The 21,700-nt window shown below is 33.9% G+C and overlaps 1 protein-coding gene across 1 annotated transcript; it reads left to right on the forward strand.

Annotated features, from left to right (window-relative positions):
- Positions 1-395: 395 nt before the first annotated feature.
- Positions 396-4,144, forward strand: LOC133703413 (uncharacterized). Its single transcript, XM_062127900.1, has 3 exons — positions 396-1,246; positions 1,705-1,767; positions 3,601-4,144. Exons 1-3 carry the CDS (start codon positions 1,073-1,075, stop codon positions 4,030-4,032), a joined length of 669 nt encoding a protein of 222 aa, XP_061983884.1. The 5' UTR covers positions 396-1,072; the 3' UTR covers positions 4,033-4,144.
- Positions 4,145-21,700: the final 17,556 nt, after the last annotated feature.

Genomic DNA, 21,700 nt, shown 5'->3' on the forward strand with positions numbered 1-21,700 from the left:
ACAAAAAAATAGAACAAGTAAAAAGAAAACTAAATTTAATTCCGGAGCAGGGTAAAAAAGCATTCAGATTAACATTACTTCGTGTTACATCAATAAAACTTTGCTTCGTTTCCATCAAGTGTCTGCCTTTTCTGCCTTGCCAGTGCTACCATATATATCTCCAACAAACCAAGACTTCGTCCACAAACTTACACAACTTTAATTTTCGTGTTCATTTTTTTGTTTTTCTTGCAAAGTAGGAGTAATACTCCATTACTGAATATACATATCTTATTAATGTGAAATTCACTTCCGATGTCAGTTGTGAACACCTTATTTTGATATACCACTAGCGTCTTTTATGGAGCTTTTGCTTGGTAGCCTCATCAGAAATTCTGGAATTTGAATTCCTTGATTTCATGATTTTTGGTGCTGTCATCTCCAATGGTCTTGATTCACTGCACGGGTCCTGGGATCCAAGTTAAATATTCAAATCCTCGAATGGAAGTCCAATTCTACCTTGAGTGCTTGACCATTAATTACTTCGCAGTTTCTTCGAAGTTTCCGGGTCAAAATTTCGTTGTTTACCACAAGAAGAGAAGACTCACAGATAGTGAATGTGGTCGGTTCGCAGCTCGACAATAAAAATGGTTAGCTTCTCGTCTGAAATTTCTCAGAAGTCCATGGAGCCTTGTCCAATTTCTTACCACATTAACAAGTTTGAAATTTCTTCTGTCTTTTTTGATCTTTTAACGTCTGGAAACGGTCAAAAGGCAAGACTGATGGGATGCCTATTTCCAAAGTCCCTCAATTTCTTCTTAGTTTTCTTCTCTCATGTAAATTTTCTCTGTAATACCGAAGACCAGGGCAATTGCCATGACCATTTGAGTTCCTTGTTTTACCAAAATCAGCATCGTCTTTCTACTGATCCACACACAACGTGGCTCGCTTTCTTATCCAAGGGGCGCCCTTCAGCTAATACTGCCCTCTTTCAAGAGATCAAGTGCTTATATATATTGCCGCCTTTTGATTCATTCCAGACAAGGAACAATAAAGAAAGAAAGAAAGAAAGAAACGCTGTAGAAGAAAAGGGATGGCATGTTTTGTGCCTTTCAACAACAGAAATTTGGAGACAAGCTTTTTTATCTTCAGGCCAATAGTTGCTCTGGTTGATGAGCTTGTTGAGACGCTAAAACATTTCTCTGCTTGCACTGAAAGTCTTGGTTGTGTTCAAAGTTCCATATTCAAAAGCATCCATGGAAATATGGTAAGAAATTACGTAGTGTTGCTTGATCAATTAAAGTACTTCTCCATATGAAAAAAGAAAGAAAGAAAGAAAGAAAGGACTAATCAATTAGGTGGCCTTTTGAATGCCGCTCCCTGGTGTTGTGCAATAGCCTTTTCCCAGTTGGAAATAATGTTACAAGTTATAACTTCAGCTGTTTTTCTGGTGTTTCTTTTCCTTATTGATGTATTCTCCATGGTAGCACTTGGATGAGATACATAATCAGTCTGGTTAAATGCCATCACTTTGAAAGTTAAAATGATCTTGCGTAAATTTCTTGTGTCAATCTAATTTTGTCTTTTAACATTTTCACAAGTGTTCTTGCTTTTATTCACAAAAAAAACAAAAAAAAAAGTGGTAAATTTTCCTTTCTGAATTTTAATTAGAAAGTTTGCACGCATGCACTTTAATGTGTAAAAATACCTTATTTTGCACTTCAGATCATATGGTATGGAGCATGGATGAAGAAATCTTGCGAAAACAAAGAGTTAACCGGAGAGCTAGTAAGTTGGATTTTTGTTGTCTTTTCCTTTTTTTTTTCGAATAACATTATGTTGGATTGTTTTTTTATATATTAATTGAAGGTATTATTAAAATCATGCTAGTCATTTAGAGGATAGCTATCATGAAAGGATATAGTTTTTACATAAAAAAGATAGAGAAAAAAAAAAAAGAAATAGATAACCAAATACTCCAAGTAATACCATAAGAGAGTATTTTCCATGTTTTCTTCTAAAACCTTCCGTTTACCATCATTAGCCATTGAACCAGCAGCTCATCTATTGTGTTTGGAACACTCCAAAAAACCCTACCATGAAATGAATTTTGTCGACAGTTTCCATGGAAATTGGAATTGTATCAACAAATGATTTGAGGTCTCTAATAAAGCTGTACAAAATGGACAAAAGGATTGTTCCAAGGATAAAAAAGATGGCTGCTACATAAGAAACAGATTTAAAGACATTCCCTGCTCCAACAAATCATTTGAGGTCTCTAATAAACTTCTCATTCCTGCAAATATTCAGTCCATTTCTCACCATCTATCACTCCAAAAAGAAATATTCAGTCCATTTCTCACCATATAGCTAGCTAGACCAACCTCGCAGAGCTTCAAAAGTAACTGCACCAGGCGTATGAGAGAAACGATTTGTTGCCAAACACATGATAATCACTTGCTAATAAGAGGAAGATCATTTTCAAATAAAGATCTATATTTTTTACAGATAACATCTTGCCATCAAGCTTTAGGTGAGGAGCTTATCCTCTATAACCACCACTTGAATAACATAGCTTTATTTGTTTCCAAAATGAGCCTATTCCCAAACCTCTTCTAGCCTTTTCTCTGACAATTACCTTCCATTGCACCTTACATATTTTCCTTTGTTTAGCAAACACTTGCCCATAGAGTCTGCCGTTTGGTTATGAGAGTCCATAGGACTAAGGCCCAATTCCTAAAAAGCATCCACTTTTGAGTCCACAGAGTCAGAAGGATATTATTCCTCTCCACATCAACTCGGGCAGACTCTAACTCGCCATCGTCTTCTATTATGAAGGTATCCATGGTATAGGATAATGAAGTGAGTCTATTTCCATAATATTGACCCATCTCCATTCAATCATAAATTAAGTACTGTATGTAGTTCTTCCACAGACATGGTGCCAATAAGAAGGCGCAAAGCATATAGAGAAGAAAACCTTAAGCTCATTTTGTCATAACCAATAATCCTCCCAAGACCTTGTAAGATTTTCGAAAGGCAACCAACATTCCAGCCAACAACTGGTAAATTCTTTAGAGGCACCCATGCTAGTCTATCAACTGCACAATCAGATTTTATCCATGGCCTAAGCTTGTCAAAGAACTTATTCCTTCCATTAAGTTGTGATTTGTTTAGACATAATGTTCGGGAAAATGATGAGAATGCCATTGCATCATTACATCACAACTGTTACTCCTGAAATATTCTCATCAATTTCATTTATATTAATGCATTTATCATCTTATTTATTTGGTATGATAGTCAACTAAAAAGAAATCATCATATAATGTTCTTAATGTTCGGTTTTATAAAAATAGCAAGTTATTTCCAATCTTTAATCTAATGGTAAATAATTTTGTCTTAGTTTTTAGCCTAATTATAACATTTTAAGACTAAAATAGTTGTTCGCTTGTGTACAAGTAATATGAATGATTGTGATCGTATCATTTCCCTTCTTTCTAGTAGAAGTTTCAATCTTGTTCAAGGGCACATGCCTTGAGTCGCAGCTGGCTGTCATTTAGGATGACGGCATCACATCATTTGTCTATGTTCTAATCATTTCCTGCAACATTTCACAAGGTATCTATGTTATCAAACATATCAAGCATGGCTATCTTGATTGAACATGGCTTTTTTGATGCGTATGCTGGAGAATCAAGAGATGATTCCTCTGCTGCAAGACTTTGCACAGAAGACACAATTTCTATGAGCGTAATAGTATCGCCGAAAGCTGACGATATCAATGACCTCTCCTATGCCAACTTAGCTTTATTCAAGTCTCAGTTCCTTAAGATGGAAGGTGCTAATTCTGGAGTATGCCTGACTTGCAATAGTGTCCAGCAGCCTAGAGTGGCATGTCTCCATGTATGGAAATCCCTGCGTTTTTGCTATTCATGGATTCTAAATTCGGATTACAGGAGGACGATACTACCTTACCTTGAACGCTTTTCTTTTGTTGTCAAGTATGACATGTTTCGGGTAATCTTTGTCAGTAGCGACAATGTACTATAGTTATCATCTTTCTTATCAGATCATGCTAAAAAATGAGGAAGAAGCAAAGAAGAAGAGCAGCTTGTTATGCAAGATTGAGAAAGATCAATTCTATCTATCTTGGTAATGTAAATTCATTTCCTTTTTTGTATTTCTTATGAATGAAAGAATTTCATTTATAGCATTAAGCAAAAACTTAATTAGCAGGAGCTCGCCCAGCTAACAAAGCAATGTTTATGTGCATGATTACAGGAAATAAACAAAATAAAGAACCAAAACAACTTAGCAGTTTCGTTTTTGAAGCTTTAATCGGTCAATTCAACATCATCTTGTCAAAAACAATTCTTTAACACGACACAAAACATACAATATAAACTTGAATTGTAAAATCACAAGTAAAATATTTTAACTAAAATAAAAAAATCACAAATAAAATATTTTAACTAAATTGCAAGATCCAGTCAAGTAGTAAATAATAATATAACACAATTAAAATAAAAGTAAAATAAACAATATAAATATCTAAACATCTTAAAATACATAATTCAAATAAAAATTCATATATGTCCATAGAATTTCATTAACTAAAAGTTAACAAACCTAAAACAAACAATCTGTTGGTATGTCATGTAAACTAAACACAGCCTTATTGCCTTTATCTTCCTCATTATTCCTAAAACATTCATCAAAATCATTACCATCTAAAGGATTATTATTGCTACTACTAGTACCAGCACCGATATTATGAACATTAGTGTTATTACTAGTACCAACACCAATATTGTCAACAATATTTAACTCCAAGCTCCTTGAATTATCTTGATTAACATCATTCTGAATCTTTAAATCATCTTCAGTTCAATAACACTCCATTTCAGCATTATTAAGATTTTCTTCATCGTCATTTTCATCACTGAACAAGTCCAAGTGGATTGGATAGAAAGATGCTCTTAATTAATAACATTTTGTTTTACATGTTTATATAATTATGTAAAGCCGCACATCACAAACTGCCTAACATCATTGTTTTAATTGTTTAGTAATTTCCAATAGAACTTTAGTCCTGAAAGTGTGACATAAATTGATGACACTAGGTTTTGCATGAAACACATAAAGAAGACAACCCTAGCTAGTTAAACCACACACACACACACACACACACACACACACACACAAATGGTTTTTATGTTAGAGGAAGCATACTTCCAAAGAAGTAATGATTTTCTTCTTTACAAATGGAATACTCACAACCTGAGTTATTTTCTCTTGTATTAAATGATTTTCCTCTTTCAGTTCAATTTTCAGGACTTTATATTAAGCAATATAAGTTCAAGGTTATAATATGAATCAGACCTAGTGGCCTTGAGGTACACGTGGGGTTGGACCAAGTCAGAAGGATTATTGCAGTATTTGTTGTGTAATGTGTTTATTGCACTAGAATCGATCAAATAAATAAAGGCTGTTAGTATGGTGCTCCATATCTTCAGCACCCACTTTGTTAAGATTTCTTGTTTTATTGCTATTTTCTTGCCTTGTCAGTTGTAATGCTTGTTGGCCTATTTAGGCAGCAAATAAAGGGAATAAAGTTATCGAATTAAGAAATCAAACACTCTTCAACCTCTGTTATTCTTCTTCTTCTTTTCTACCCAAAATTAATTGTATCAGTGGTATCAGAGCCTAGTTTAGTTCATGGACACGTTCGAAATCAAATGCAGAATTCTGAATGAAAGTCATCGACATCTTAACCCGTCATGAGTCCAACTTTGATGAGACAAAACAAGACGTCAATGAGATGAAACACGACTTGAATGAGATAAAACAAAATTTTTCCCAGGTTACATCGACATTACAGGGTGTCATGGCCGAACTACAAGCCTTTCGACTTAGCTGCCAAGATCCTCCACCGGACAGGGAAGGCAATCCTTTTGATAGAGGAGAGGCGTCGGGCAACAGTCCTACCACCCTCACACGCCCAGGTTTTGAAAGGTATCAGAATGTTTTTGACAGAGTCCAGAATTAGCCAACTGACATAATTCAACATCATACTCAACTAAAATTGAATTTGTTGATATATCGTGGTGATGAAGACCCTACCGGGTGGATTTTTAAAGCGGAACAATACTTTGAGTTCAAAGGGATCGAACCCACGCAACAAGTGCAGCTGGCGTCATTCCATCTCGAAAAGCTTGCCTTACAATGGTATCGCTGGTTCACAAGGGATCGAGGTCCAATGAATTAGGTGGAATTCACCAAAGTTATCCTAAAATGCTTTAGACCCACGGACTACGATGATCCGTCAGAAGCCTTGTCTAGACTCAAACAAACTACCAACGTTATAGCCTACCAAGAAGTCTTCGAGCGACTCTCACATACGGTAGACGGCCTACCTGAGAATTTTTTAATCGATTCTTTTATTGCAGGTTTAAAAGATGATATATGGATAGATGTACAGGTCAAACAACCAAAGACTCTCTTAGAAACCATCAGTGTAGCCCATCTCATTGAGGAAATAAATCTGCTGCAGCGGAAGCCAAGCTCCAATTTTCGTTCAACAATGCCAAACTACAATCACAGGTCATAACCAACAACAACAACGGGTCTTCTTGGACCACCGCCAACACAACCTGGAACCCAAACGGCTGGAACCAAGTTTCAAGGCCCTATTCAACGCATCACTAGTTAGGAAGCTAAGGAAAGACGAGAGAAGGGTTTATGTTTCTACTGTGATGACAAATTCACTCCTGGACACCGGTGCACCAGGCCACAATTGTTCATGCTGGAAGTCAAACCCTTTGAAGATGGACTAGCTGACATAGACATGGAAATTAAGAACACTGTAGATGAGGCCATTCCGGAAATTTCCTTCCATGCTTTGGCCGGAATGACTCATCCACAAACCTTTCGAGTGATTGGAAAGGTAGGAAACAAAGATTGAACAGTCCTAATCGATGGGGGCAGTACCCATAACTTCATCGATTAAGCGGTTGTAACCAAACTTGGGTTACCAGTAATCCGTGACAAGGTGTTTCGGGTAACTGTTGGAAACAAAGAAATTATCGAGTGTATAGGGCGGTGTATGGGGCTTCTACTTCATATACATGGGTTGTTGATTCGAGCTGATTTTTATGATTTGCCTGTTGCTGCATGTCAAGCCGTTTTGGCAGTGCAATGGCTAGAAACATTGGGTCTGATTGAGACATATTACAAACAACTAAACATGTCCTTCTATCAGGCAGGGAAATCACACACCATTCAGGGCTTACAACGATCCAAGCTAGCCCCCATGACTAAGAAGGAACTGTTGCACCACTCAGGCCCCAGATTTTTCCCTCATATGATGTCAACAACAGCCCAGCCGAAACCAACCACACACATTCCAGCCGACCTGCAAAGGTTATTGACAGAGTTTGATCACTTGTTCAAGGAGCCATCCGGGTTGCCGCCGGTACGAAGCTATGATCACCATATTTCCCTGCTTCCAAATCAGCCACCGGTCAGTACGAGACCCTATCAAAAAAACAAGATAGAAAAATTGGTGAGTGAGTTCCTTGAATCCAACATCATTCGTCCTAGCCGAAGCCTATTTTCGTCACCAGTTCTGTTGATAAAAAAATCTAATGGCTCATAGTGATTTTGCGTTGATTATCATGCTCTCAATGACATCACGATTAAAGACAAGTTTTCGATCCCAGTTATTGACAAGTTATTGGATGAATTGCAAGGTGCAAAATATTTTTCAAAGTTGGATTTGAGGACTGACTATCATCAGATAAGAGTCTGTGACAACGACATCTCAAAAACTGCCTTCCGCACTCATGATGGCCATTACGAGTTCCTTGAGATGCCCTTCAGTTTGACTAACACTCCCACTACCTTCCAAAACTTAATGAACAACATTTTTCGACCTCATTTACGAAGGTTTGTCTTGGTTTTTTTTTATGATATTCTTGTATACAACAGGTTTTGGTACGAGCATTTGTAGCATCTAAAAGTGGTCCTCCAACTTCTATCCACTCATCAGTTGTTTGTCAAAGCATCCAAGTGCTAATTTGGGGTTTTCATGGTCAACTACTTAGGCCATCGAATTTCATGGCAGGGTGTTGCTGTGGATCCAAATAAGATCAATTTAGTCCAGCAATGGCCTGTGCCGACCTCAGTAAAGGGGGTTCGTGAATTCCTTGGTTTGGCGGGTTACTACTGGAAATTCGTTCGTGATTTTGGTTCGATTGCTGCACCTCTGACACAAGTCTTAACCAAGGATGGTTTTTAGTGGACAACTGAATCTCAGGAAAGCCATTGTGAAATTGAAGATAGCCCTTGTTACTCTTCTAGTTTTACGTCTTCCGGATTTTGAACAGCCCTTCGTTATCGAATGCGATGCAAGCGGAACAAGTCTGGGAGCTATATTGTCACAAAATGACCAACCCATTGCGTTCTTTAGCTAAGCCTTGAAAGGGTCGACAAGGGCACTATCAACTTACAATAAGGAAATGTTGGCGGTGGTGAAAGCTGTGCGCAAGTGGCGATCGTATTTGTTGGGCAAGCTGTTTGTAATTAAGACCGACCACCAAAGTTTGAAATACTTACTCGAGCAGTGCATTTCGACTCCTTCCCAAGCTAAATGGCTGCCCAAACTTATGGGCTATAACTACACCATACTGTACAAACATGGTAGAGATAATCAAGGTCCGGATGCTCTATCTCGAGTCACCTTGCTTCAGTTTCAGGCCCTCACGCTACCCTCTGTAAACTGGTGGTCCTCCCTGCAACAAGAGGTAATTGACAATCCCTATTATGCCACCTTGAGCAAGAATGCTTTATCCAATTGTTTTCGTAGAGATGGAGTTTGGATGGAAAACGGTAAAGTCCACTTGAGCCCAAACTCCTCCCTACTACCTGCAGTATTAGCAGACGCACACTCATCACCGGCAGAAGGACATTTTGGCTATCTTAAAACCATTAACCGGGTCAACTCAAGTTTTTATGGCCAGGGTTACGCACCACTGTGAAGGAATTCATCTGAAATTGCATGGTCTGTCAACATTGCAAGTATGGCACTCTTAGACCAATAGGGTTGCTGCAGCCCCTAGCTATTCCGGATCGTATTTGGATTGACATATCCATGGATTTCATCGACGGGCTGTCGTCCTCCCAAGGCCACGATACAATTATGGTGGTAGTAGATCGATTGTCTAAATTTGCTCATTTTCTGCCTCTCAAGCACCTTTACACGACATTATCTGTAACAAAGGCTTTCATTTCTAACATTGTACGGTTACATGGAATGCCTCTCTTGATTGTTAGTGATCGCGACCAAATCTTTCTCAGTAATTTCTGGCGGTCCCTTTTTCAGTTGCACGACACTGCTCTTTGTTACAGCTCCAGCTATCATCCACAGTCGGATGGACAAACCGAGGTAATAAATCGTATCCTCGAGCAGTACCTTCACTGCTACACATATGATAATCCAAAAAAAATGGTTGGAATGGTTATCGTAGGTTGAGTTTACAATACTTCAATCCATTCGTAAACCAAAATAACTCCTTTCGAAGCTGTCTATAGCATTCCCCGCCTTCTATGATTTCGTATATTCCAGGTGCTGCCAAAGTCCAGGCCGTTGACGATATGCTGTGCTCAAGGGATGAAATTCTTCGTGATCTTCGAAAAAATTTGATTGTTGCCCAGGTTCGGATGAAGTGTCAGGCTGATCGTCACTGATAAGAGGTTTTCTTTGAGGTAGGAGACTATGTTTATTTACATCTACAGTCGTACCGTCAAAACTCTATAGCATTCCGGAGTTCGTTGAAGTTGTCTCCTCGATTCTTTGGTCCCTTCAAAATTCTTGCAAGGGTAGGGACTGTTGCATATAAGTTGGACTTGCCAGTTAGGGCACAAATTCACAACATGTTCCATGTCAGTTTACTAAGGAAACATTTTGGTCTGCTCAACTTACCTATAGTGTCATTACCTCCTGTTTCTGCTGATGTTCAAATTTTACCAGAACCTGAAGTCATTTTGGATCGAAAGGTGGTTCAGAAGGGCAAGTATAGACCGAAAACTAAAGTATTGGTTCAATGGAAGGGTGTTTCCTGTGAAGATACGACATGGGAGAACTTATGACGACTCTCCGACACTTATCCAGATTTCCAACTTGAGGACAAGGACGCTTCAAGGGTGGGGGAATGATATGAATCAGACTTGGTGGCCTTGAGATACACGTGAGGTTGGACCAAGTCAGAAGGATTATTACAGTATTTGTTGTGTAATGTGTTTATTGCACTAGAATCGATCAAATAAATAAAGGCTGTTAGTATGGTGCTCCATATCTTCAGCAGCCACTCTGTTAGGATTTCCTGTTTTATTGCTATTTTCTTGCCTTGTCAGTTGTAATGCTTGCTAGCCTATTTAAGCAACAAAGAAAGGGAATAAAGTTATCGAATTAAGAAATCAAACACTCTTCAACCTCTGTTATTCTTCTTCTTCTTTTCTACCCAAAATTAATTGTATCAGGTTAGTTTCTCGTACTAATCAAATGGTGCATCCAATTGCATGCAACAGTCATCGATTGAAAAAGAGGTGATTGTTTTTATGCAATTTAATGTTATCATTTTCTGATTGAAAAGATTTGCTCTCCCAAACAAACCTAATATCTGTTGAACAGAAAGATTTACCCTGTAAAAAGCGTCGAAAACTACAAGCAGCCAGAGAGATGCTAGAGGATGAAGATCTAACGAGAAACCAGAAGTACGTATCCCCTCCTCTCTGCTAAATTACATAACCCTGATTAAGAAGATATAACTAATTAATTAGATAACCATGTCAGCTGGACTAGTTTCATATGAAATTATATTTTGTAATTAAATCTTTCATGCAAGATTTCTAAAAACTAATGTTGAATATATATGCTTGCAGGGATGATCAAGGCTTTTGTAGCATAAAGTGCAAAAATAGGCAGATGGTTTTGAATGAAATGAGAGAACTAGAAGTGTCTACCAACCAAAACCAATAATTTTGATCTACATGAACATGATCTGTGCATTTTCCTTTTATGGAACATAACTTTCCTATACTGTGACGATGCAAGTAAAATCCAAGGATTAGAACTTCTTAAAAATGAAATTTCCAAATCAATCAAAGCAGATTGCGTGCCTGGGATCTAGGCTTATATATTATATAATTATAATTAGCAGATTAACAAATATTCCTATAATTAGTGGGTCACATGTTAAGATCTAATTAAGGCTTGCAGTTGAGAATATACTTATAATTAGCAGAGATGCTGGCGTGATGTTTTACAAATGATATGAGTCATATGACCATTAATAACAACAGGCAACAACACTGTATACAACTAGAAAAAAGACATGGCCCTCTTCTGCATAATAAAACATGACAAAAAAGATGAAAATCCAACAAGCAAACTTGGTTATATATTTGTGTTACTAGTGAGTGGAGAGTCGAGAGTGAAACCAGCTGCAGTCGAGAGTGAAATTAGCTGATATTAATTTGTTAAGGCTGAGACTTGAGATTCTGAGAAAGGCTGAAAAGGGACAGGGGTAAGTGCACTAAGTGGAGTGTCAGGCGCAATGAAATCAGGAGATGGAGTCAACAATGAGAAGACTTTTAATTTTTTAGCAAACTCATGAAATCAGTCCGCTTTTACCGATTTTAACGAGTTGGATCGAGTTTGCGCGAGTTTGACTCGATTTCACACGTTTTAGCTATTTTGACTCCTAAAATCATACAATTTTACAAGTCAAAACGCGTTTTTGACAACCTTGCTTCTGATAACATTGTATGCGGTAGTACCCATAATTTATACACACAGTGAAAATGACAAATTTAAAATAATATTTGGGAGTCTTTAAAATCCTGTTAGATAGATCTAGAGTTGTTTATGGATTTATTACTTAAAGATCTGATCTTCTCTAGCTTTGAATAATTCCTTAAAGGTTGGGTTGTCGCAAACCACAAGTCATCCAATTGTTTAGCCTCCAACGATAATCCACACGAACCACCAATGAGAAATATCTTAAATCTCTATTTAGAAAAGAAAAATTGTTATACCTAGAGTGCTAGCTCTTTATTATGTGACTTGCATAGTTTTTCTATAATAGACAACCTCTCAAAAATAAAATGCATAGTTTAAGGAATCCTAAAAACCCTATACATGGAAAAATATATATTTGCCCCTTAAATAATATTCATATATTATTTAAGGATAGTCTTAGAAATTTAATCAATCAAGTCCCTACTTGATTATTCTATGACTGGAATTATAATCCCTGAATTAAATACATTCTAGTGCTTAATTTCTAAAATTATTTTCAATCAAATCACACTTGATTAATTATCCTAGTTTAATTTCTAATTAATGGTTCATAATGTATATGACCCGTTAGGTTCTTAATATGTTGACCTAAATATAAATTATAATTCTAAATAAATAGAATTAAGTAAATCAACTAATTTAATTTATTATCAATTTAATAATTGATAAATTTATATTTAAAGATCAAGTGCACCATCTAACAACATGTCATGACCCCCAAATATTAGGAAAATCATAAGTGGTTTGACTTAACCTTTTAGTATCTGATTTCTTAGTGTAATTATTATCCCTTCATCAATAATGTTTCTATTTAAACATTTTAGCACAGAGTGTGTTTGTTATATCAAATCATATTTGTTCACAACATTATAGTCTTTGATCTTTTAAATAAGATCTGAAACTCTTTTTAAATCTCATTTTACCTTACACAAAGATTTAACGATCAATACTATTTGAGAACATATGGAACATTTTCTCTAACTCACCTATGGTGATGAATTCTTTTTTGATCATATAGATTATGTTATATCTATTGTCTACCCATTTCAAGTTTAAGGACCACTTACACAATTGTCACATGAGCTTTTCTATAGACAAAGGTGATTTCTCCATATAAAATTCTCATGTGAATCAGTTCAGTGTATATGTCTTATGACAAGAACATACATATTAGATTTAGGTATCTCTTATACTTCAACTTATAAGAACAACTATTTCATTTCATAAAAAAAAAAGAACATATTATGTATCAGTCTTAACGACTCCAATAAATATCTAATATTTAAGAGAGCATCGACCAGAAACGTTTTAGAAATAATATTTTGATGCAATACAAATCCCATAATTATAACTACTTTATAATTTTCTTTGCAAATCATTTTTTCCCAGGAACTTTATATTTACTCTAGATTCATAAATCAAATATTAGATTCATTAATCTAATATTATATGAATATTAAAGATAAATTAGCCTTTATTATTAATAAATATATAGTTACATGAATATAATAAATATTTCTAGTTTTCTTGCACGTTTTTCTACCAATTTTGTTTAATATTGGGTTATGTTTTTATGCTATAAGATACAGATTCGGTATTAAAATATCCAATTTTCTCTGAAATATTTCTTAAAAAAATAAAAAAAAATAAAAATTTTTTTAATGAATTTTCCCTTTCAAAAAAACAAAAAATATTTTATTTTCATAAACACGGTCAAATCCTAAAACGTTTTCCAAGCATATTTTCATAAAAAAGACAAAATTGCATCTTTCTTATATTTTAAGAAATCCAAAAAATAGATATCGTAACTGGTTTATAATTATCCGATAGGATTTGGCCAAATGTCAAAAACCCTTTACCAAACATTTTGTATATTTTATATTAGGGTTCAGATGTTGACTTTTAATACATGGGGGTGTAAAATTAAACAATAGAGTACATTCTCGAGCATTAAAGATATAAAATGTAAAATAAATATGATGCTAAAATTTAGACTTCAGAATTGTTAGGATTAAACTCGATGAGGTAGAGACTTTATCACGGAGGGAGATTTGCCTTAGACCTTAGACAAGACCAACGAATAGAAACATGACCTAGAAAAAAAAACAATCAAACAACAATGCAGCTTATCTTAGATAGGGTGCACTGGGAGGTGATGCATTTTTCCCTTGCACAACTAGTCCCTTACTCAGCCTCTCGCAAACCATAGGTTCCTAGTAACCATAATACTAGGTGGCTACTCCTAAACCTTAATCATAATTTTATGCTTAAACTCAAAACCATTTCCTTCCCAATAACAAGCCTCTTATGGAGGCACGCCCACATATATTTTTTAGCAAGCTCAGTCATGCGTCGTCGCGATCACGTGCGACAATAGTGTTGATAGCTTTATCCTATAAGTATAATGCAACTTTTTTAATATTGAACATAATTTGATCCATTTCTTATATAGCTCTATTCTTCTTCTCAACTATACCATTCTGCTAAGGAGTGATAGGAGTAGAGAATTCTTGATATATACCATGTTCATCACAAAAGGATAAAAAGTTAGCATTTTTAAATTCTTTGCCATAGTCATTATGAATTCTAAACTTGAAAAGATTGTTTTTTGTTTGCATTCATCTGAATTGTTCCCTTGTAAAATCAAAGGATTCAAACTTTTATCTTAACAAAATAACCCAACTATATCTTAAATAGTCATCCACCATAACCATGATATACTTCTTTCCACACAAACTCTCAGTTTAAGTTGGACCCATTAGATCCATACACAACAATTCAAAGGGTTTTGAGGTCAGAATGTTAGTAATTTTCTTATGTTGAGTCTCAGTTTGTTTTCCTTCCTAACATGCTCCACACATCATCTTCCTGACTGTTTGTAAATTTAGTAAACCACGTACTGCTTCCCTTTCAAAGATCTTTAACAAGTCCTTAAAGTTAATATGACCAAGATATTGACGTCAAATATCATTATCATCCAGTATTACCTTATGACAACCCAAGGTGGTCAAGCTTGAAACTCCATAGTAGTAGTCTAAGGTTCTGGTGCCTTTTATGATCCAATTGCCAGTGTCACGGGGTGTGCACATTGTCGAGAATGGTGTTGTCTACCTTCTATAAGTGTGTGTTGAAAAGGGGTTTAGGTATAATCATAAAGTTATGATTATAAGGTTTAGAAGTCACCATCTAGTATTATGGTTACTAGGAAACCTATGGTCCGTGAAAGTCCAACTAAGAGACTGGTTGTGCAAGGAAAAGACGCATTACCCCTAATACACCCTACCTGAGGTAAGCCATATTATTATTTGATTATTTTTCTAGGTCAATTTTCTATTTGTTGGTCTCGTCTAAGGTTCAAGGTGGATCTCCCTTTGTGAAGAAGTCTCTACCTTATTGAGTTAAATCCTAATCGTTCTAAAGTTTAAATTTTAGCATCGCATTTATTTTGCGCTTTGTATCTTTAATACCTAAGGGTGGTATACTTTATAATGTAATTTTATACCCCTAAATATTAAAGTCTATAATTAAATCCTTACACTTTAATTATAAAGTGAACAAAATGATTAGTGATGAATTTTTTATATTTTGACCAAACCCTAATGGATAATCATAAACTGGTTGTGATATCCATTTTACATTTCAAAACATGAGAAAGATGCAATTTTTTTTAATGAAAATATGCTTAGAAAACTTTTAGGATTCAGTTGTATGCGTTGTATGCATGAAAAAAAAATATTTTTTTTTATAAAGAGGAAATTAGTTTAAAGTTTCAAAATGTTTGGAAATGTTTTGGAGAAAACCGGATATTTTAATACCGGATATATATCTTACAATATAAATATATAGCCCGATATTATGCAAGATGGTTGGAAAAACATGTGATAGGCCCATAAATATTTTAAAATGTCCTTTGTAGAATTTAAATTTTGTTCTTTTATTAATTTTTTTAATATTATTATTAAATATATTGGATTGGGTCGGACCTAATGATGCGAACCCTAACGGAACTTAATGGAATTCGCAAACCCAAGATCTATCTAATTCATGTTTGAGTATGAAGATAAGCTTATCACAATGAAAGACTTGCTCTAAGACAACAAGACTATAAACCACTCAATCACAATGCCTAGATCTAAAGACGAGCAAAAGAAGTATAAAATCACTAGCAAAGATTGATCAATTCTTTGAAGAGTTGAAGTTCAATCAAGAACCAAGAGAAACAATACTTTTAGTTTGCAAAATTTGTTTCTCTTAATATTCTTCAAAAAAAATTATACTAGAAAGCTAAGTAACCCTAGTTTTCTTAATAGGTCACACATAAACCCAATTTAAATAATACACAAATCAAGGATTTCTTTTCATTATTTATTACCCTCTTGAAGTCCTTCTTAACCTATATATATCGAAGAATCAATTGAAAGTCTCTTTGAACCTCTTAGCCCTAGACCAATTAGAACCTCCAATGGATCTTTTGGTATTGCTTGGATCACAGCAGATATACAGAGTATCATTGAATGATGAAAGTTAAAAAAACAAAAAAAAAGTCTTAATGTTGCGTTTGAAATTGATAAAGAGAAGTGAAAAATCTAGTAATGATTCCATTGTCAATGTTATTATTATTTTTTAAATATTTACATCATATGTTGTATTTCTCCAAGTCCATCGTATTCACGCCAAGAGTGATTCCTACTTTATTCCATCTTTTGTTAGCTAAACTAGGAACATTATATGTGTATTTTGAAACCATGTAAACTTTTGGTAACTTGTAATTTAATGATAAGCTTTTGGTGTGTGTGTGTGTGTGTGTATGTGTGTGTGTGTGTGTGTGTTAAGGCTTCTTTAGATGCAATTTATGATGTGTATTGTTGTATGGAATTTGTGATGTGAAGATTATAAATGTTGTGATTAAGATCCATGATGATTGGATCAAAATTGAGGAAAGATTTATATGAATAAAACAAGTTTATATCAATAACTTGAGACCTCCCAGTATAGGGGAGACTCTGTTGAAATTTCAGTACATTTTTTATGGACTTACATATACAAAAAAAAATTTCCACGTAATATTGTTTAGGTGTTGTCCTGGAAATTAGACTATTATAAATACTATTGGTATTCACTACCATCAGAGTTAGGAATATTGATGCTAGAATTGAGAATTATTGAACTCCAATATTCAGTGACATCAAAGTTAGGAATATCGTGCCTTTTTTTCATGTAATACTTACCAACACCACAGTTGAAAGTCTTTGTAGTTGAATATTCACTAACATCAGAGTTAGGAATATTAGAGGCAGACCATTGATAATATAACACAACTGACCCTTAGCAATTTAAGATAAAATCAGCAATGCAGCCTATCTTAGATGGGATGTTTTAGGGGTGATAATATCTTTCTTTTTATGTAACCAGTCTCGTATCATAAAATCTTGACGAGTTAGGGTTCCTAGTGACCATAATACTAGGTGACGACTCCTTAAATAAGACTTTTCCCTCTAAGAACAAGATGTCATCCCTTGCATGGATCATGTCATTCTCTCTCTAATAAATATTCATCCTTGAATATTTAATAGGAATAATGGATACTTCACCAACTTCTTGTTTAAGCTTTCAATGCTTTTTCCTTGCTAACACTCGTCTTTAACAACACTGTATGAAAGTAGCAACCCTTTTCTTTCATCTTTCATTCTTTTCGCATTGATGCTCATCTCTTTCTAAAGTTTGCCTAGCATTAATTAATTATTTTAAATCATCAAGTTGTTTCTACACCACCCCTAGCATACATGATAAGCTTTTTTGTTCTTTAACTAGAACCCTTATTTGTTTGTCCCTCTCTCTTGGTGATAATGCTTCATTAGAATACATGTCATAATTAATTTCTTAGCACTATAATGATTGTAACAGCTCCATTGAATTTATAATTTGTTTGTTGTTTCCTTTATTTTCTTATTCTAAGTTGACATGTACAAAAATTTTTTTTTATCACAAACCCTAAAATGCTAATGACAGTACAGAACATTAAAAAAAAATCAAGGAATAAAGTAAACTGACCCAAAAAAAATATGGATAGAAACAAGAGATTAGACTCATAAATAAACCAAACAATGAAAGATTAAAAGTGATATAACCTAGTTTTTAAAGCCAAGCTCTAATACCAACTTATTCGAACCTCGTGAATATATTGATCCAGAAACCCACAAACAAGATTGACATAATCTTGGCAAGCCAGAAATTAGATTTGATAAAAAAAAAGGATAGAATAATTACCTTGAACTAAGGCACCAACATTACTGGAGTTTGAACCCCTATATAATGATTAGCAAATCATGAATGAGAAGTATAAGGAAGATGTCATGAAGACATGTGTTCGTCGATAAGTCAAATTTAGTTCTTTCAATAAGTAAAAAATTGTTAGAATACCTCATAACACACAAGCAAAGCTATGGAAAAAACATTAATAATCATCTAACTAAAATAAGTTCCTATAATAGAGTATTTAAACTCAGATAATCCTAATGGATCATAAACCCAAGGCCCAAAACAAAGCCCAACAAAAAAATAAAGCCTAAAACACTTAACAATAACTAAAGGGTTATCATGAACCTAAAAAAAAATATAATGACAATAATGCAAATCTCAAATAATAAATATAGTTCTTTATAAAAACAAGTTTAAATAGCCCAAAACAATTTCCTTCCTTACCTAGAATTCCTTATGGTCGAATTTAGCATCCTAGAAAGTTTAAGATAGTTTTAGCTGCCTTTGATGTCCCAAATTAGTTAGGAAAACTCTTCTTTTAATTGTAGAATCAAATCCCCAATTTTATCACCACCCTCTAGTTTTCTTATATAGCATGAAAGCCATATAATTCATGGAAAGACAATGACACATGTTGTTATCTATTTTAGAGGTCCATATTAAAATACCAAAAATAAAAGGAAAAAAATAAAAAAGAAAATACAAAATAAAAATTGAAAAGGTCGAAATAATATATATATATATATATATATATATATATATATAGAGAGAGAGAGAGAGAGAGAGAGAGAGAGGACATGAAGAATGCCCTAAAAAATTATCGAAGACTGGTCGGAGAGGGTCAAAATATACAAGGTTGAAAAATTTGGCAGTCCAATATGGACTGGTGAAGGCCCCATGAATTAGAAAATTGAATTTGGGAAGAAAATTTTAAAATTGGATGTTTAAGGATTCAATTGAAATTTTTTGTAGGGTTTAATTGAATATATTGAAGGCTCAATTAAATGAAAATTGGTTTTTGAGTTCAATTTAGGCTATAATTGAAAGAAATTAAAGTCTAGAGGTTAAATTACAATTTAAAAGGCTAATTTGATTAAATCAGGGATTTAATTTAATAAATATTAAAGTTTTATGAGTAATTAGGAACTTAATTAAAGAAATTCAAAAATAAGGACCAAAACAAAAAAATGTGTGCAGTTTCAGGGACTGAAATAGATGAATTCATTAAAGAAGTTCAAAACCAAAAACCAAACTGTAAAAAGCGTAAGAATAAAGGGATTTGAATTGACAAAAATCAAAGACCTAACTGCTTAAATTCAAAAGTTATAAGTTAATTACGGGTGCAATTTTAAGAAATCAAATAATTAGGGGCTAAATTTAATTTTAGCCAAATCCAAAGTTAAAAACCCTAATTAATTAGTGGTTAAACTAGATGACATGCAACAATTGGAATAGAAGGTAAACGACATGTAGTCTATCCACTATTCATCTTCTTTTTTGGTAGTTTTGGGCTGATTGAGTTAACATCTTTAAATGAATGAATGTGAAGCTATAGACTCTAAATTAAGCAATGTTAGATCCAAACGAAATGTATGACTACCCTTTACCAACTTTAGATGGTCTCTGATGATAATGACATTATAGTTGCTCTAACAAGGCTTTGAAAGTGGTTAGCTCGGTCAACCATGAATGTGATACATATTGTGCAAAACCACAGGATTTCTTTGTATATTAACATTTTAAATCTTCTTGATGGGTTCTTATCAAGAGTTGACCACGTTTATCTTAAGTTCAATAGGTTGGAAACAACTTCTTAGCCTCCAAGTTTATCAAAACCATCAACAATCCCCAAAACCAAGTTTATTGCAAAACCACCATTGCAAAACCAATGTGATCTAGAGCTTTTAGCTATTAAAACCATTCCAAAACCCTCCTATATTGATCAAAGGGTCAATCATTGATCAATCCTTGATTGAATCCATTAAAAAATCTTAGCAAAAACCTATAAATACCTATTGATAATCTAGAGAAAAGGAAGGAGAAAAAAAAGAGAAAAATATAGACAAAGAAATCCTAGTTGTGAATGTTCACAAGCCTAGCATGAGGGTTTCTTTAGATTTGGAAAGGTAGATATTTGTGGAGGCAAAATTTTTCAAAAGAGAGCAAAAAGGATAATAGCCATTAATTGAAACTTTGAAGGTATAAACCATCTCTAAACTAGCAGGTGATGTCTATGAGGCACCTATAGCTCTTCCTTGCTTGTTTGAATGATGTTTTGAACTTGTTTTGGTGTTACATTGTGTTGAGCTTGCATTTTAATTAATGCATAAAAATATTATTTTTCTATGCTTAATTATGATTTGAGTTTGTTGTTGATGTTACTAGATGCCAATAAGATATGTTTGTGGTTTTGTTTTTTAATGCAGTATTTTTGAAACCTGCCTAAAAGTGGAAGTAGGCTTTTGATGTTTGCTTTGATACATGATCTTGGTTTCTGGGTTTGTACGAGTTTTATTAAGTGTTAAAATGTCAGTTATGACCATCAAATTATCAAATATGCTTACTATTTTAATTTGGAAGTTTTGAGAATTGGAATATTAAGCAGCTTTTGATGATTTAGTGTTGTTTCTTGTTCATGTTTGCTTAATCATGTGTAACAATGGTAATGTGGTTTGTGTGAACAAAAAAAAACTTGGTTTCTCGGCTTGCAAGGTAAAATTTTGGGTTTGGCAATAGCTGGAATATTTCTAGGCAATTTTGTTATTTTGTTTTTCGTGTTCTTGGGAAGAACATTATCTTGGCTCCATAATTTGGACAAGTTTTGGTTTAATTTTGTGCACCAGCAATTTTACAAGACATGATTAATTAATAATCAAGGGTTAATTCACATCAATAATTTTTTTTTTAGTTTTAATCATAAGGTTTTGTTTTTTGCTATGAAACCTATTTTGATCAAATCGTGATTATTGGTTAATAATTGATGATGTTTGATGTTTAATTATTGTTTAGTGATTAATTTTCAACATGCCTATGTCCTTGGATTGTTCATATCTGATCTAGATTTTGATTCATGTTTACAAGACAAGCTTTTCGTGTTCTTGAGTTTTATGAGTTTTGATCCATTTTTGAAAAAAAAAATTCAAGTTTTTTGTGTTTTTTACAAGTTTGATCTATTTGGTTTTAGTTTGTTTTTGGTCAAACTAGTGTTTTTCGTTAGATTTATAGTCGAATCAAAGATTTCAAGTCAACGTAATAATTGGAGTCATTTGGGAAAGGCCTTGTTTGGTTTTCAATTTTTTTTTTATAAAGGATTTTTTTGGCTTAAAGGTGTGTTTGACAAATATATTTTTATACCTATTTTGACAATTTTATTTTAAAAAAATATTTTTTTTTACCAAACAAAGCCTTATAAAAATAATATAAAAAATATTTTACAACAATAAATTATTTTTTTTCATACCACCAAAAATTCTAAAAATTATTTTAGCATTTTTTAAAAATTTAAAGTACTTTGGCATGTTTTAGAAAAAAAAAAGTTTTGCTTGGATTTTACAAGAAGTCTGGGATAAAAAAATCCTAAAAGAATTTTAGTTTCATTTC

This window comes from Populus nigra, chromosome 9 (genome assembly GCF_951802175.1).
Source record: "Populus nigra chromosome 9, ddPopNigr1.1, whole genome shotgun sequence".
Lineage (NCBI taxonomy): Eukaryota > Viridiplantae > Streptophyta > Magnoliopsida > Malpighiales > Salicaceae > Populus > Populus nigra.

Coding starts and splice junctions, on each gene's coding strand:
- LOC133703413 (XM_062127900.1), top strand. CDS start 1,073: ATGGCATGTTTTGTGCCTTTCAACAACAGAAATTTGGAGACAAGCTTT. Junction 1,247..1,704: donor AAAGCATCCATGGAAATATG/GTAAGAAATTAC, acceptor TTTGCACTTCAG/ATCATATGGTATGGAGCATG. Junction 1,768..3,600: donor AAGAGTTAACCGGAGAGCTA/GTAAGTTGGATT, acceptor ACATTTCACAAG/GTATCTATGTTATCAAACAT.